The sequence below is a fragment of the Rhinopithecus bieti genome, unplaced genomic scaffold, assembly GCF_001698545.2.
Source record: "Rhinopithecus bieti isolate Rb0 unplaced genomic scaffold, ASM169854v2 scaffold_9670, whole genome shotgun sequence".
NCBI classification, from domain to species: domain Eukaryota; kingdom Metazoa; phylum Chordata; class Mammalia; order Primates; family Cercopithecidae; genus Rhinopithecus; species Rhinopithecus bieti.
In genome coordinates this window covers 1,426,858-1,442,401 of record NW_016806180.1, presented here as the reverse complement: position 1 = coordinate 1,442,401, position 15,544 = coordinate 1,426,858, and the positions used below count along the sequence as shown (strand labels likewise).

General features: G+C 43.8%; 1 protein-coding gene across 2 annotated transcripts in view; it reads right to left on the bottom strand.

Moving 5' to 3' along the window:
* Positions 1 to 5,152: 5,152 nt before the first annotated feature.
* SRGN (serglycin) overlaps positions 5,153 to 15,544 on the bottom strand; it is a 17,510-nt gene continuing 7,118 nt past the window's right edge. The window contains exons 2-3 of one of the 2 annotated variants that reach the window (XM_017875005.1): positions 13,173 to 13,311; positions 5,153 to 6,077 (exon numbers count right to left, since the gene is read on the bottom strand). In XM_017875005.1, coding sequence (XP_017730494.1) covers positions 5,834 to 6,077; positions 13,173 to 13,311 — 383 coding nt within the window. In that variant the 3' untranslated portion in view covers positions 5,153 to 5,833. The remainder of the gene's footprint in view (positions 6,078 to 13,172; positions 13,312 to 15,544) is intronic. The other variant, XM_017875006.1, reaches the window with a different exon arrangement.

Genomic DNA, 15,544 nt, shown 5'->3' with positions numbered 1-15,544 from the left:
TAAGTGAAAAACACATTAAATATACCTAACGTATCAAATATCATAGTTTAGCCTAGCCTACTTTAAGTATGCTCAGAACTCTTACATTAACCTACACTTGTTGAAAATAATCTAATACAAAGCCTATTTTATAATAAAGAGTTTTAATGTCTCATGTAATGTATTTAATACTGAAAGCGAAAAACCATACTCGCTACTGCTGCCCAGCACCACCAGAGAGCATCACACTACATATCACCAACCTGGAAAATGTCAAAATTCAAAAATTGAAATTTAGTTTCTACTGAATATGTATTACTTTCACACTATCATAAAGTCAAAGAATCATGAAATCAAATCATTGTAAGTTGGGGACCATCTGTACTCAGTTGAATTTGTAGTAGTCCACTGGCACTCTCCATTTGCTTTTTGTGAGGCCCAGACTGGTGAATTAAACGGAGGTGCATTGGGGACTAGCATTTCTGCATTCTCTGTTTTTGGTTTTGTTTTGTTTTTGTTTTTTTGAGACGGAGTCTCACTCTGTCGCCCAGGCTGGAGTGCAGTGGTTCAATCTTGGGTCACTGCAACCTCCATCCCTCAGGTTCAAGCGATTCTCCTGCCTCAGCGTCCTGGCTGGGGTTACAGGAACCTGCCACAGCACCCGGCTAATTTTTGTATTTTTAGTAGAGATGGGGTTTCACCATCTTGACCAGGCTGGTCTTGAACTACTGACCTCATAATCCATCTGCCTCGGCCTCCCAAAGTGCTGGGATTACAGGCGTGAGCCACCATGCCTGGCCGCGTTCTTTGTTTTTAAAGGTGCTACTAATCACTGACATTCCCCTTAGGATGAAATACGGTTTTTGATTTATTGGTAGATGGTGGGAGGGGTGGCTTCAGAAGTTTTCACTTGGTCTTTTCCATCACAATAGCTTCTATCACACAGATCGAGAAACCAGTGTGGAGGTTGTACTAACTACCAAGTAAGTCCATTCTAATGATACATTCAGATACTGGAGAAATGGCCACTGTGAGCCAGACCTGGGTGATGATTCTACTTTGTGCCCCCACTAAAAAGGAGGCCTGGTGATGTTTTGGGTGATGCTTTGGGTCTCTGTTTCAAAATCAGCTCAGATCCTGTGACTGACTGTTCCTGAAATGTTTGAATATCCCACTTTTCCCCAATATATGGTACCTGAGAAAATGCCCATAGATCCCTTTGACTCAGCATTAGGGGAATCACCACTACATACACTTGCTGCAGTCTCACAGGGTTCATTTTCCAGAGGAACTAGTTTCTGTCTTAGCCAGTGGGCTCCAGGTCTGAAATCTGACTCAGGTAAGAAAACTGGTTAAAGCTATCGTGGTTTTTTTTTTGTTTTTCTGTTTTTTGTTTTTTGTTTTTTTTTGAGACAGAGTCTCACTCTGTTGCCCAGGCTGGAGTGCAATGGCATGATCTCGGCTCACTGCACCTCCACCTCCTGGGTTCAAGCGATTCTCCTGCCTCAGCCTCCTGAGTAGCTGCGATTACAGGCACGCACCACCACACCTGGCTAATTTTTGTATTGTTAGTAGACACAGGGTTTCACCATGTTGGTCAGGCTAGTCTCGAACTCCTAATCTTGTGATCCGCCCACCTCGGCCTCCCAAAGTGCTGGGACTACAGGCACGAGCCACCATGCCCAGCCACCATAGTGCTTTTTTATTGAGGCAATTGCCATATGCCTCCTGACCATCTTGATCTTTCTGGTTGAATAATGTGGTGGTTAATTTTAGGTGTCAACTTCACTGGATTAAGGGATACCTAGATACCAGGTAAAGCATTATTTCTGAGTGTATTTGTGAAGTTATTTCCTCAGGAGATTAGCGTGTGAGTTGGTAGACCAAGTGGGGAAGATCCGCCACATCCCTGCATCCCTGGTCCAAGGCCTTTAGACTTGGACTGAGCTATGCTACCAGCTTCCTTGGTTCTCCAGCTTGCAGATGGCCTCCACCATCACATGAGCCAATTGCCCTAATAAATCTTTTCTCATATATCTACATATATGTCCTAGTGGTTCTGTCTCTCTGGCAAACCCTGCTTAATACAATAGAATGAGCAATACTTTTGCTGGCTGTGCAACTACATTGCCTCTAGAGATGCCATCTCCTATCTCAGTGCCCATCAGGCTCCCCTGGATACATCTCCGACCTTGTTGCTCATTAAGATAACTGCACCTCTTGGCTTCTTGGCTGGGCACGGTGCTCACGCCTGTAATCCTAGCACTTTGGGAGTCCAAGGCGGGCAAATTGCCTGAGCTCAGGAGTTCGAGACCAGCCTGGGCAACACTGTGAAACCCTGTCTCTACTACAATACAAAAAAAAAAAAAAATTAGCCAGGTGTGGCAGCGTGCGCCTGTAGTCCCAGCTACTCAGGAGGTTGAGGCAGGAGAATTGCTTGAACCCGGGAGGTGGAGGTTGCAGTGAGCTGAGATCGTGCCACAGCACTCCAGCCTGGGCAACAGAGTGAGACTCCATTTCCAAAAAAAAAAAAAAAAAAAAAAAAGTAACCGTACCTCTTGGCTTCTGATGATTGAGTACTACCACCTGGCCTCTATTATTTTGGTGCCTATTATTCCCACTGCTATTATAAGCCCAGTTATGTAACAACATCTGCCCTGCCCTTCAGAGGAGAGCCACTGCAGATGGCTCAGAGGTGCTGATTGCTCTCACCAGGCTGTTCTTTATTGCTTTGGCCTTCCTACAAAACAGTCATCTGGTGGGTTTGCAAGGCTTATATAGTCAGTTGATTCTATCATGTGCATTTCCTTAATCCTATTGACCCCTTTTTCCACTGCCAGGCATGACAATTCTAGTATTTCCACTTCACTTAAGCGTGGGCTGTCACTTTCTCCAAGTGTCTAAGAGCCATTTTAGCAGAGTCTCAACACCTTCTCCCAGGGTTCTTGCCCGGGCATTAAAACCTGTATCCCAGGAGGGTACACTCACATCGCCAAACACTCCCTTATCCAACTTTGTGTTCTATCGCCATCCCTGGATCAAGGACTTCTAGAGTTAAGTCTTATAGACACCCTCTCAGCTTTTAAGATCCAGGTTAGCTACGTTCTACAGAACTTTCAGAGTATTTTACCTTTCCTCCTGAGCAAGCCCAACACTTTCCTGTTGGTTTATACTGACTTCACTTTGATATTTATCTGCTGTCTAGGAAGGGAGGTGGGGACAGATCTTGAAGGAGGGTGCGTGTTATCTCTAAGGGTAGAGACCTCTTGATTGTCTTCAACAGGAAAGCATTCGTTTTTTTGTTTTTGATCGTTGGTTTTCTTTGTTGTTTTTTTGGGGGGACAGAGTCTCACTCTGTCACCCAGGCTAGAGTGCAGTGGCATGATTTCGGCTCATTGCAAATTCCACCACCCAGGTTCAAGTGATTCTCATACCTCAGTCTCCCGAGTAGGATTACAGGTGCTTGCCACCACAACCAGCTAATTTTTGTATTTTTAGTAGAGACAGGGTTTCACTATGTTGGCCAAGCTGGTCTTGAACTCCTGACCTCAAGTGATCTGCCCGCCTCAGCCTCCCAAAGTGCTGGGATTACAAGCATGAGCCACCACACCTGGCCAGCATTAGTCCTTAAAGCATGGGACTCTTCTGTAGAATCAAAGGTTCAAAGGAATCTGAGGATTTAAAACCTGAATGTATCAGCCCGGATGTCTCCATCTCTCAGGGTCCCATTTTTCCCTGGTAAGGACTCTGAGCTTGCATAACACACTGGGCTAAGTTGACAATTTAGTATTCTTGGAATTCTGCAATTTTTTTTTTTTTTTGAGATGGAGTCTCCCTCTGTCGCCCAGGCTGGATTGCAGTGACATGATCTTGGCTCACTGCAACCTCCCAGGTGTGAACTGCCCAGGTTCAAGCAATTCTCCTTCTTCAGCCTCCCGAGTAGCTGGCATTATAGATGCCTGCCACCACGCCCAGCTAATTTTTGTATTTTTAGTAGAGATAGTGTTTTGCCATGTTGGCCAGGCTGATCTCAAACTCCTGACCTCAGGTGATCCACCCGCCTCAGCCCCCACAAAGCATTGGGATTGCAGGCGTGAGCCATTGCGCCCAGCCATCTGCTATTCTCATAAGTCCTGGGCCTGGTCCTCAGCCTTTTGAGTCCTTCTATTACAGAAGAGAGTTTCTTAATATGCTGCCAAGGAGGCACAATGATTTTCACATTTAGCCTTTAATTAATCATCCTTAGCCTTTCATTGTCTTTTTCAAAAGCACTAATTAAGTACAGCAATAGCCAACCAATACCATTGTCTTTATTATTACTACTTGCCAACATTTCTCAGACTCCTAGTACATCATACCCTGGTGTACTCCCTTCCACTGGTACACCATCTCGGTTCATCACCAGTGAAAATTTTAACAATCGCACTGCTATCTTGTGCCTGTGCTCATCTACGGCCAAGGATGGAGTCCTTATTGCCAGCCAGGCAGCAGGCAATCTAGCTCCAAAATCCCATCTCAGCATCTATTTCCTATCCCTCCTGGCACAACCTGTCACAGGTTGTGTTCTCCAAGAAGCAAATTCTGAGATGGAAACCAGCAGAAAATTTCTAAGGGAGCACTCTCAGGATAGACACCTATGAGCAGAATGGAAGGAAGTAAAACTGAGTAAAGAAGAAATTGAGCTACAAAGTAGTCCCAGCAAAACCTGAGCTGAGCCTGTGGGGAGTTTTGAATCTGTATGATCCTTCTGAGTTCAGGCCTTGATATACCCACATCAGCCAGTCACTGGATGCAGGCTGCCCTGCAAACAGCATGACCTTGGGCAAGTTGGCTCTTGCCAGCAGAGATTAATTTGAGTAAGTATTCAGTTCTGAAGCTGGGATCTGGACAGTGTAGCACAGAATCCATGACAGCAATGCAAGGAGGCTTTTCAGAACTAAGGGGAACAGAGATGGAACTATCTTTCAGGTGAGGAAGTGCTTTGAGAGGTATAACCCTCTTGCTAAGGCATCATTGCTTTCTTCACCTGCTAGTTAGTATGATTTGATTCTGGTTACAAAACTTGTCTTTACTGTAGAATATGTTTAAAGTTGTTTTGTTGATAAGACTTCTAGAGAAACATCTGGCCAAAAACAACTATTTCCTGGGTTTAGAACAAGAGATCCGAGACAACTTAACCTTTGGTTATATTTCTGCTTTAATATATAGTAACATTTGAAAATGCACAGATATCCAGGAAAAAAAGGTAAAGCAGTATGAGGTATTGAGAGCACAACTGTGCTTTAATTTGGGAGTTATTTGGGGTGTTATATAACAGCAATCGTACTTGTAGATAAACATGTCCACTAGCTCTGCAAACACATTCAAAGGTAATAGTATATAGTACACTCCACACTGTAAAATATGTCAAATACTCCCAACTCTACAAATTCACTGTGCTTCATTATTTTTTTGTTTTTATAAGAAAAGGGGCATATCTGTAATTCACAATCCAAGTCAGATTCTTAATTTAGGTATGAAATATTACCTGCCAATTTGCTTCTCAAACCATTTTTTTAAAAAAATATATTCTTTAAAGTCATTTTATGGCCATGGGAATCTAATTAATTTCATAATGATATTGGCTGAATATGATACCAAAAAATGCAGGTATTTTCAAGAACAATAAGATAGATAACAGCATTAAAGCATAATCCTTTAAGAATTCATGAGAAAAAAAGGATGATAAAACTTAAGCTTCTTTTCAGATGTTTAAAATGTCTATAAAATCCTTTGTCCCAAGGTTGATCATTTAACCATGGTACACAAAATATGCTAAATACATTGCCTGGTGTCAAGGTGGGAAAATTCTCTTTTATATCATAAAATCCTCTTCTAATCCATGTTGACCCAAGTCCTGGCTGTCTGAGGGCAGATTCCTGTCAAGAGACCTAAGGTTGTCATGGAAAGCATCACTTTCATCTACTGGTTGGTAATCCTGTTCCATTTCAGTTACGAAGCCACTCCCAGATCCTGATCCAGAGCCGGAGCCGGAACCTGATCCAGAATAGTCCTCAGAAAGCGGGAAGATACGATTCAAGTCCTGGATTCTTGTCTTTCTGAAGTATGAAAGAAAAATGGGAAGTTTGATATGTGGGAAAGATAATTTTAACAGTTTTTTTTAAGATAAGGAGATAAATAGAGCAATCTAGTTGCTTAAATTAAGAGATTTAAAAGCTTCCAAATTATTCAATGTTTTAAAACCAACAAAAAAACAGGTCAAATGTTCCTATGTGTTTGCCTATACTTATTGCTTCGATCAACTCCACATCTACCTATTGCAGATAAACAGTGTTAATTTTGTTATCACTAGCATATATATTCTATATTTGAAATTTACTTAAGAAATCATTTTATTTTATTTTTTTAATTTTATTTTTGGAGACAGAGTCTTGCTCTGTTGCCCAGGCTGGAGTGCAGTGGTGCCATCTCGGCTCACTGCAACCTCCGCCTCCCGGGTTCAAGTGATTCTCCTGCCTCAGCCTCCCAAGTAGCTGGGACTACAGGTGTGCGCCACCACACCCGGCTAATTTTTGTATTTTTAGTAGAGATGGGGTTTCACCATATTGGCCAGGCTGGTCTTAAACTCCTGACCTTGTGAACCACCCACCTAAGCCTCCCAAAGTCCTGGGATTACAGGCGTGAGCCACTGCACCCGGCCCAAGAAATCATTTTTAAAAGAAGCCTCTTGGCCAGGTGTGGTGGCTCATATCTGTAATCCAAGCACTTTGGGAGGCCAAGGTAGGTGATCAATTGAGGTCAGGAGCTTGAAACCAACCTGACTAACATGGTGAAACCCCGTCTGTACTGAAAATACAAAAATTAGTCAGGCGTGGTGGCACACACTTGTAATCCCAGCTACTCAGAAGGCTGTGGTGACAAAATCGCTTGAACCAGGGAGGCAGAGGTTGCAGTGAGCCGAGATCGCGCCATTGCACTCCAGCCTGGGCAACAGAGGAAGACCGTCTCAAAAAAAGACCTCTTTCTCTCTAAAGGAAGGACAAACTGCCAGGTGCGGTGGCTCACGCCTGTAATCCTAGCACTTTGGGAGACTGAGGCAGGTGGATCACCTGAGGTCAGGGTTTTGAGACCAGCTTGGCCAACATGGTGAAACCCCGTTTCTACTAAAAATACAAAAATTAGCCAGGCATGGTGGTGCATGCCTGTAATCCCAGCTACTTAAGAGGCTGAAGCCGGAGAATCGCTTGAACCTGGGAGGCGGAGGTTGCAGTGAGCCGAGATCGTGCCACTGCATTCCAGCCTGGGCTACGAGAGCAAAACTCCGTACCCTCCACCAAAAAAAAAAAAAACAAAGGACAAACAACTAACAGCTAAGTCAGCCCAGACAGATGACATTTTTTCCTAAATTAAAATTTCCATAAAAGTTCTAATAATTTACAGTGCTTCAACAAAGCTCACTTTTGAGAAATTCTTTGTAAGAAGCTAAGCTTTATATATATACCAGCATATAAACATTCAATTTCCTATCAAAAAATGACCCTGTCTCCAACTTGCATTCATTCAGCTGAAGAGTGCTGAAAGGTAAGGCTGCCTTCTGGGTTGACTGTGATGATTAGAAATTCAAAGAGCACAAAATGGTCCGAGCAATGACGACAGCCCTCGGTGACAGAACAGGGCAACGAAGCATCAGAGACAAAAGCTGAGTGTCACAGCTTACAAGTCATTTCCTCCATGAAAATAATAAACCACCAGCATATAACCAATTAGAGTTTTAATTCATGTACACATTCAATAAATATTTGTTGAACATCTGGTCCTTGTTTTGAGGGCCTGGGATAGAACAGAGGCAGACCAATGAAGCTCCTGCTCAAGAAGTTTTTATTTTAGTGGCGAAGACAGACAATAAAAAGTGAATAAATGAATCAGGAAAATCGTAGGTGGTACAGATAAATGAAATTGACTAATGAAATAGGGAGTGACCAGGTGGCTACTTTAGCCTGGGGTGTCAGAGCTGGAAACACAGATGTGGTAGTTAAACCCTTGGAACCGATGGAGGTCATCGAGAGAAAACATGTAGATAGAGAAGGGGGACCAGGCCAGAGCCAGGGTCATACCAACATGTTAAATATTGAGCAGAGGAAAAAGCACAACCAGAGAAGTAGGAAGAAACAGGATAAGGCAGGGCATGGAAGCCCCAAGAAAAAAGCATTTCAAGGGAGGGGTCAACCATTTTCATTTTTTTTTTTTTTGAGACGGAGTCTCGCTCTGTCTCCCTGGCTGGAGTGCAGTGGCGCGATCTCGGCTCACTGCAGCCTCACCCTCCCGGACTCAAGCCATCCTCCCACCTCAGCTTCCTTTGTAGCAGGGACCACAGGCGTGAGTCACCATGCCCGGCTAATTTTTCTATTTTTTGTAGATAGGATCTCACTATGTTGCCCAGGCAGGCTCGTCTTGAACTCCTGAGCTCAAGTGATCCTCCTGCCTTGGCCTCCCAAAGTGCTGGGATTACATGCACGGCACAGTCAGCCATTTTTGAAGGTAATTAAGGGTCAAGTAAGCTGAAAATAGAGAAATAATCAGTGACTTTGTCAACCAGGGTGGAGTGTAGGAACAGAAGTCTAGCTCCAGAGGGGGTGAGGAAAGGAGGGGGCAGGCATGGGTGGCCCTTTCAGGAGATGTTATTGTGAAGAGGAGCAGAGAAGGGCAACTGCTGGAGAGGACGCAGAGTCAACGGAGAGATGCTGCCTAAACATAGGAGATACTAAAGTACTGAGATACTGATGGGAAGAAGTATACTAAGATACTGATGGGAAGAAGACACTGGGTTCAGAGAGATAACTGCAGAATGGAAGTCCTGGAGAAGATGCATGGGAAAAGGATACCGGCCATAAAAAGAGGTGGCCTTGGAAGCTGCAACAGCCAGGGTCCAATCAGGAAACTTCTCCAGATATTTAACACAGAGGGAATTCCTCATACAGGTGATGGAGGAGAAGTGAAGCCAAATGGGGGATAGCGAGGTAACCCAGAGATTAGCAATAGCAAGAAAATATTTCCCTCGGCTGGGCGCAGTGGCTCATGCCTGTAATCCCAGCACTTGGGGAGACTGAGGCAGGCAGATCAATTGAGGTCAGAAGTTCAAGACCAGCCTGGTCAACATGGCAAAATCCCATCTCTACCACAAATACAAAAATTAGCTGGGCATGGTGGCACGCCTGTAATCCCAGCTACTCAGGAGGCTGAGGCAGGTGAATTGCTTGAACCCGGGAGGCAGAGGTGGCAGTGAGCCAAGATCGCACCACTGCACTCCAGCCTGGGTAACAAGAGTGAGACTCTGAAAAAAAGAAAGAAGGAAAGAAGGAAGGAAAGAAGGAAGGAAAGAAGGAAGGAAGGAAGGAAGGAAGGAAGGAAGGAAGGAAGGAAAAGAGAAAAGAAGAGAAGAGAAAAGAAAAGAAAAGAAATATTTCCCTCTTTGGGCTACAGCTATAGTGGAAGGAGGTTGTCTATGTCCTGAGCCCAGGTACTAGAGGCATCTGGTGGGAGCGGAGGCCATGGGCGAAACACAGTCCTGCCCAAGGTGCCACCCAAGGCAGGGAGTAAGGAGAAGAAACATGCCTCTCTCCCTTCCTCCCAAGCTCTCAATCTCTATTCCTTGCCTCCCATTGGCCAAAGTTAGCTACAGCCCTGGGAGCCTGAGAAATGCAGACCCCAGGGGTCAGTTCTACTCCCACTCCACAGCCTGTACAGAGCAGGGCCAGGGGAGGACAGGAGGATCCGAGGGCAAAAGGGCTTGGGATCAGCATAGCAGCAAGGAGCATTCTTTTGCAATGACAGGAAGGAAAGCACAGGGTGAGAAGCAAAGTTACTGGCTTTGAGGAAGGAAAATAGAGATTTGAGCAGAGGAGGAACGGTGTGCAAGAGTTCTTTTGGAGAATTTGAGCTATTCTCTTAACATTTTGTTTTATTTTTTAATTTTAGTTTTAATTGTATTTATTTATTTTAAATGTATTTATTTATTTTGAGACAGGTTTTTACTCTGTCACCCTGGCTGCAGTGCAGTGCCACACCACGGCTCACTTCAGCCTTGACCTCTCAGGATCAAGCAATCCTCTCACTTCAGCCTCCCGAGTCACTGGGACCACAGGCATGCCTGGCTAGTTTTTGTATTTTTCTGTAGAGATGCGGTTTCTCCATGCTTGGCTAATTTTTGTATTTTTCTGTAGAGACAGAGTTTCTCCATGTTACCCAGGCTAGTCTCAAAGCAATCTGCCTGCAATCTGCCTGCCTTGGCCTCCCAGTCTGCCTGCCTCAGCCTCTCAATAGCTGGGATTACAGGCGTGCCACCATGCCCAGCTAATTTTTGTATTTTTAGTAGAAATGGGTTTCCGCCATGTAGGCCAGGCTGGTCTCCAACTCCTGACCTCAAGCAATCTGCCTCGGCCTCCCAAAGTGTTGGCATTACAGGCGTGAACCACAGTGCCTGGCCACTAATTTTTAAACAGAGATGGGGTCTTGCCCATGTTGCCCAGGCTGGTATCAAATTCTTGGCCTCAAGTGATCCTCCCACCTCAGTCTCCCAAACTGGGGGGATTACAGGCATGAGCCACTGCAGCCTAACATTTTAGATTTAAATGAATTAGTATTGAAACCAATGACTTAAAGTAATGGAGGATGCTGTAATATTACATTCAAACTTAATGCTGAGACCTTAAAGTATGAATGCAGGAGTAGGACTACAAAGTACAAAGTTGCATATTGAAGACTGTAATGATGTAATCACTAATGCAGTGAATACCAGTGATGGAGAAAGTCACCAGTGCTGGGAATGGTGGTTCATGCCTGTAATTCCAGCACTTTGGGATGCTGAGGTGGGAGGATTGCTTGAGCTTAAGAGTACATGACCAGCCTGGGAAACATACAGAGACCCCCGTCTCTACAAAAATAATCTTTTTTTTAAATTAGCTGGGCATGGTGCTCTGTGCCTGTGGTCCCAGCTACTAGGGAGGCTGAGGCAGGAAGATCACTTGAGGAGTTCGAGGCTGCAGTGAGCTATGATCACACCACTGCACTCCATCCTGGGTGACAGAGAAGACCCTGTCTCAAAAAAAAAAAAAAAAAGAGGAAGTCACCAGGATCCCAAAGTGATGTGAAATGTACCTGGTTTGGAGCACGATGAACCACCTGGCTTTGAGGATAGTGATTTTCTAGGTTTGAGCCTGGAGATCAAAACTTTTGTGATAATCCTTTACTTAGTATATATATTTTGCTACATCCTATATAGCTTTAGTATTCATTGAATTAATGGTTTCTAATATAATTCAATTTTTGTTACTCATGAATTTATATCAGGTCTTTTTTGCAAGTTTAAAGCAAGTTTTATCTGATCAAGAAGAGATTTGATTTTTGTTTTATAAGTCATGGCCAATTATTCTTCCTTTCCCTAATTTTTTTTTTTTTTTTTGAGACAGGGTCTCACTGTGTTGCCCAGGCTGGAGTGCAATGGCATAAATAGGGTTGACTGCAGGCTCAACCTAGGCTCAAGAGATTCTCCCACCTCAGCCTCCCGAGTAGCTGGGACCACAGGTGCACATCACCATGCCTGGCTAATTTTTGTATTTTTTGTAGAAATGGGGTCTTGCTGTATTGCCCAGGCTGGTCCCAAACCTCCTGGGCTCAAGGGATCCTCCCACCTCAGCCTCCCAAGGTGCTGGGATTATAGGCATGAGCCTCTGGACCTGGCCATTTTTTAAAATAATTACCATCTAATTGAAGAACATTTTTTAATATAAAAAATGTATTTGAAATAGAGATAGGGTCTCACTATGTTGCCCAGGCTGGTCTCAAACTCCTGGGCTCAAACAGTTCTCCTGCCTCGGCCTCCCAAAGTGCTAGGATTACAGGCATGAGCCTCCACGCCTGGCAGAAGAACATTTTAATCACCTCCTCCAAGAAAAAACCTCATACCCATTAGCAGTCACTCCTTATTCTTCCCTTTCCCCAGCTCCTGGAACCCACTAATCTGCTTCCTGCCTCTAGGGATTTGCCTCTATTCTGGACATTTCATCTAAATTGAATCATACAATATGTGGCTTTTTGTGTCTGGCCTTCCTTCACTCTGCATAATGTTTCCAAGGTTTATCTATGTTGTAGCATGTGTCAGTACTTCATTCTTTTTATGACCCAATAATATTCCTTTGTATGCTTATATCACATTTTGCTTATCCATTCAGTTAATTATTGGATTTTAATATATCGTGTGTTCTGTTTACACAAATAAAACAATGTTCAATCATTTTCAATACCTGTTGATGAAAAGCCCTCAATGCTCCTGTCTACCATCCACAAAAAAACTTTCAAAAACAGGTGAATCATGTATACTCGCACATGTCATGTGCCAGTGTATACAGTACAGTTTTACTATGTACTGCAGAGTAAGAGCCAAACTACCAAAGCAAGAGCTTGAATCAAAACACTCTGGACAGCTTGAAGAAAAACACTCCCACATCTGTGCCAAGAGGTTGTGAAATTACGGACACTTTAAAATTAGAGAAAAGGACAGGCATGGTGACTCATGCTTCTAATCCCAATACTTTGGGAGGCCGAGGCGGGTGGATCACCTGAGGTCAGGAGTTCGAGACCAGCCTGGCCAAGATGATGAAACCCTGTCTCTACTCAAAACACAAAAAATTAGGCTGGGCGCAGTGGCTCATGCCTGTAATCCCAGCATTTTGGGAGGTCAAGGCAGGCAGATCACTAGGTCAGGAGATTGAGACCATCCTGGCTAATGAGGTGAAACCCCATCTCTACTAAAAATACAAAAAAATTAGCCGAGAGTGGTGGCAGGTGCCTGTAGTCCCAGCTACTCTGGAGGCTGAGGCGGGAGAATGGGGTGAACCCAGGAGGTGGAGCTTGCAGTGAGCCGAGAATGAGCCACTGCACTCCAGCCTGGGCAACAGAGTGAGACTCCATCTCAAAATAAATAAATAAATAAATAAAAAATGAGCTGGGCATGGTGGCAGGCGCCTGAAATCCCAGCTGCTGGGGAGGCTGAAGCAGGAGAATCGCTTGAACCCAGGAGGTGGAGGTTGCAGTGAGCTGAGATCGCACCATTGCACTCCAGCCTGGGCAAGAAAAGTGAAACTCTTGTCTCAAATAAATAAATAAATAAATAAAAAATTAGAGAAAAGTCCACTTACAGAAAAAGGTCAGTCCTCAGCCTGGGGATCTTGTTGGATTCACTTGGAAGCAGGTCGAACATTGGTCCTTTTTCTTCAATGCAGTTTGCAGAATTACTGTCCGGATTGCAGCGCACCCATTGGTACCTGGCTGGATAACCTGCCCAACAAGGAACCCACATTGTTACTAAGTATCTACTACACAGCTTCTAATCACTCTGTCCTAAGAAGCTTTTATTTTTGCTTTTTTTCAAGATAGGGTCTCACTCTGCTGCCCAAGCTGGAGTGTAGTACTGTGATCATAGCTCACTGCAACCTTCAACTCCCGGGCTCAAGCCATTCTCCCACCCCAGCCTTCTGAGTAACTGAGACTACAGGCACACCACCATGCTCAACTAGTTTTGTTTTGTTTTGTTTTTTGTTTTTGTTTTGTTTTGTTTTGTTTTGTTTTGTTTGGAGAGATGGGGTCTCACTATGTGCCCAGGTTGGTCTCAAATGCCTGGGCTCAAGCAATCCTCCTGCCTTGGCCTCCCAGAGTGCTGAGATTACAGGCATGAGCCATTGCATCCAGCCTGCCCTAAGAAGGTTTTAACTAAATAGATTCTAAATTTGGTAAAAGGCAAAATGTAGACAGATTTTATGCCCATTCATATAATAGCAGCACCCACTACGTGCCAGCGTTTTATATAAATTGTCCTTCTTACTACATTCCAAAAAGTAGCAGAGTTTAAAGTTAGAATAGGCCTTGGAATCAGCTGCCTGGAGGAAAGTCCCAGCTCTGCTGACTTGTTATGAAACCTTAACTTCTCTGAACCCTTACTGTAATATGAAGATACTAGTAGTGTTATAAGTCTATCACAAAAATTAAACGAGAAAATAAACACAGAGAATTTAACACAGTGCCAGGCACACAGTAAACACTTGATAATATTAATTGTTGTTACTTTTGTACTATTATCTCAATTTTACACAAAAGAAAATTGCAGCCACACAGGCTCTAAGTAGAGAATCCAGGATTCCAACCCACATCTGACCCCAAAGCCCACATCTTTTCATAGAGATGAGTCAAATCAGGTTCAGAAAGGGGAAGGAACACACTGTGCAGTACCTGTGGTATTACAGAATTCTTGTGTTTTAGGGCCATACAGTATCCTTAGGAATGAAATGTAGATAACAATTTGTCCTGTGTCTTTGCACTCAGATTTCACAAGAACAAGTCTCCTCTATTCACAGAGGGCCAGGCAGCTTGGAATATCTGAATCTCAGCTTCTTCTGAATTTCATTTCTACGGAAAAGGCTCCAAATCTGATGTTATAAGGTTATATAGGAGATTTATTTATTTATTTATTTATCTTATTTTATTTTATTGAGAGAGAGTCTTTCTCTGTCGCCCAGGCTGGAGTGCAGTGGCACAATTTCGGCTCATGGCAGCCTCCGCCTCCCGGGTTCAAGCAATTTTTCTGCTTCACTCTCTGAAGTAACTGGGATTACAGGTGCTCACCACCACGCCCAGCTGATTTTTGTATTTTTAGTAGAGATGGGATTTCGCCATGTTGCCCAAGTTGGCCTCGAACTCCTGAGCTCAGGAAATCCACCCACCTCAGCCTCTGAAAGTGCAAGGATTACAGGCGTGAGCCACTGTGCCCGGCCTATATAGGAGGTTCTTTATTAGCTAATGAAATAAAATCTTCCTTCCTCAATTTAGCAAAGACAAAGGCCTGGTGGCGAGCAATACTTCACCACCCTTCAAAAAGTTAATCTCTTCCCCACTCCAAGCATACACTTTATTCTAATAAGTGCAACTAATAATTACCTAGCAAGAAGGAGCATGTCTAGGATTCTTGAAAGGCAGGAAGAGTGGTTTTAAAGCTCACCACAAAATAATGGAAAACACTCAGATAAATTACAAGGCATCAACTCGTAAGAGAATACTAACCAAATGAAGAAAAGTACTTTTTTTTTTTTTTTTTTTTTTTTTTAATATGGAGTCTCACTCTGTTACCCAGGCTGCAGTGCAGTGGTGCAGTCTCGGCTCACTACAACCTCTGCCTCCCAGGTTCAAGCAATTCTCCTGCCTCAGCCTCCTGAGTAGCTGGGATTACAGGTGCCCACAATCACGCCCGGCTAACTTTTGTATTTTTAGTAGAGACAGGGTTTCATCATGTTGGCCAGGCTGGTCTCGAACTCCTGACCTCAGGTGATCCACCCACCTCGGTCTCCCAAAGTGCTGGAATTACAGGTGTGAGCCACTGCGCCCAGTCAAAAGTACTTTTATGGAAAAGATGATGTGGCATTGTAGAAAATCTATACTTAAAATGAGTGAGAGGGTGAGAGGCGGGTAGGGCAATACCTTTTTTTTTTTTTTTTTTTTAAAAAAAAAAAAAGAAAAAATT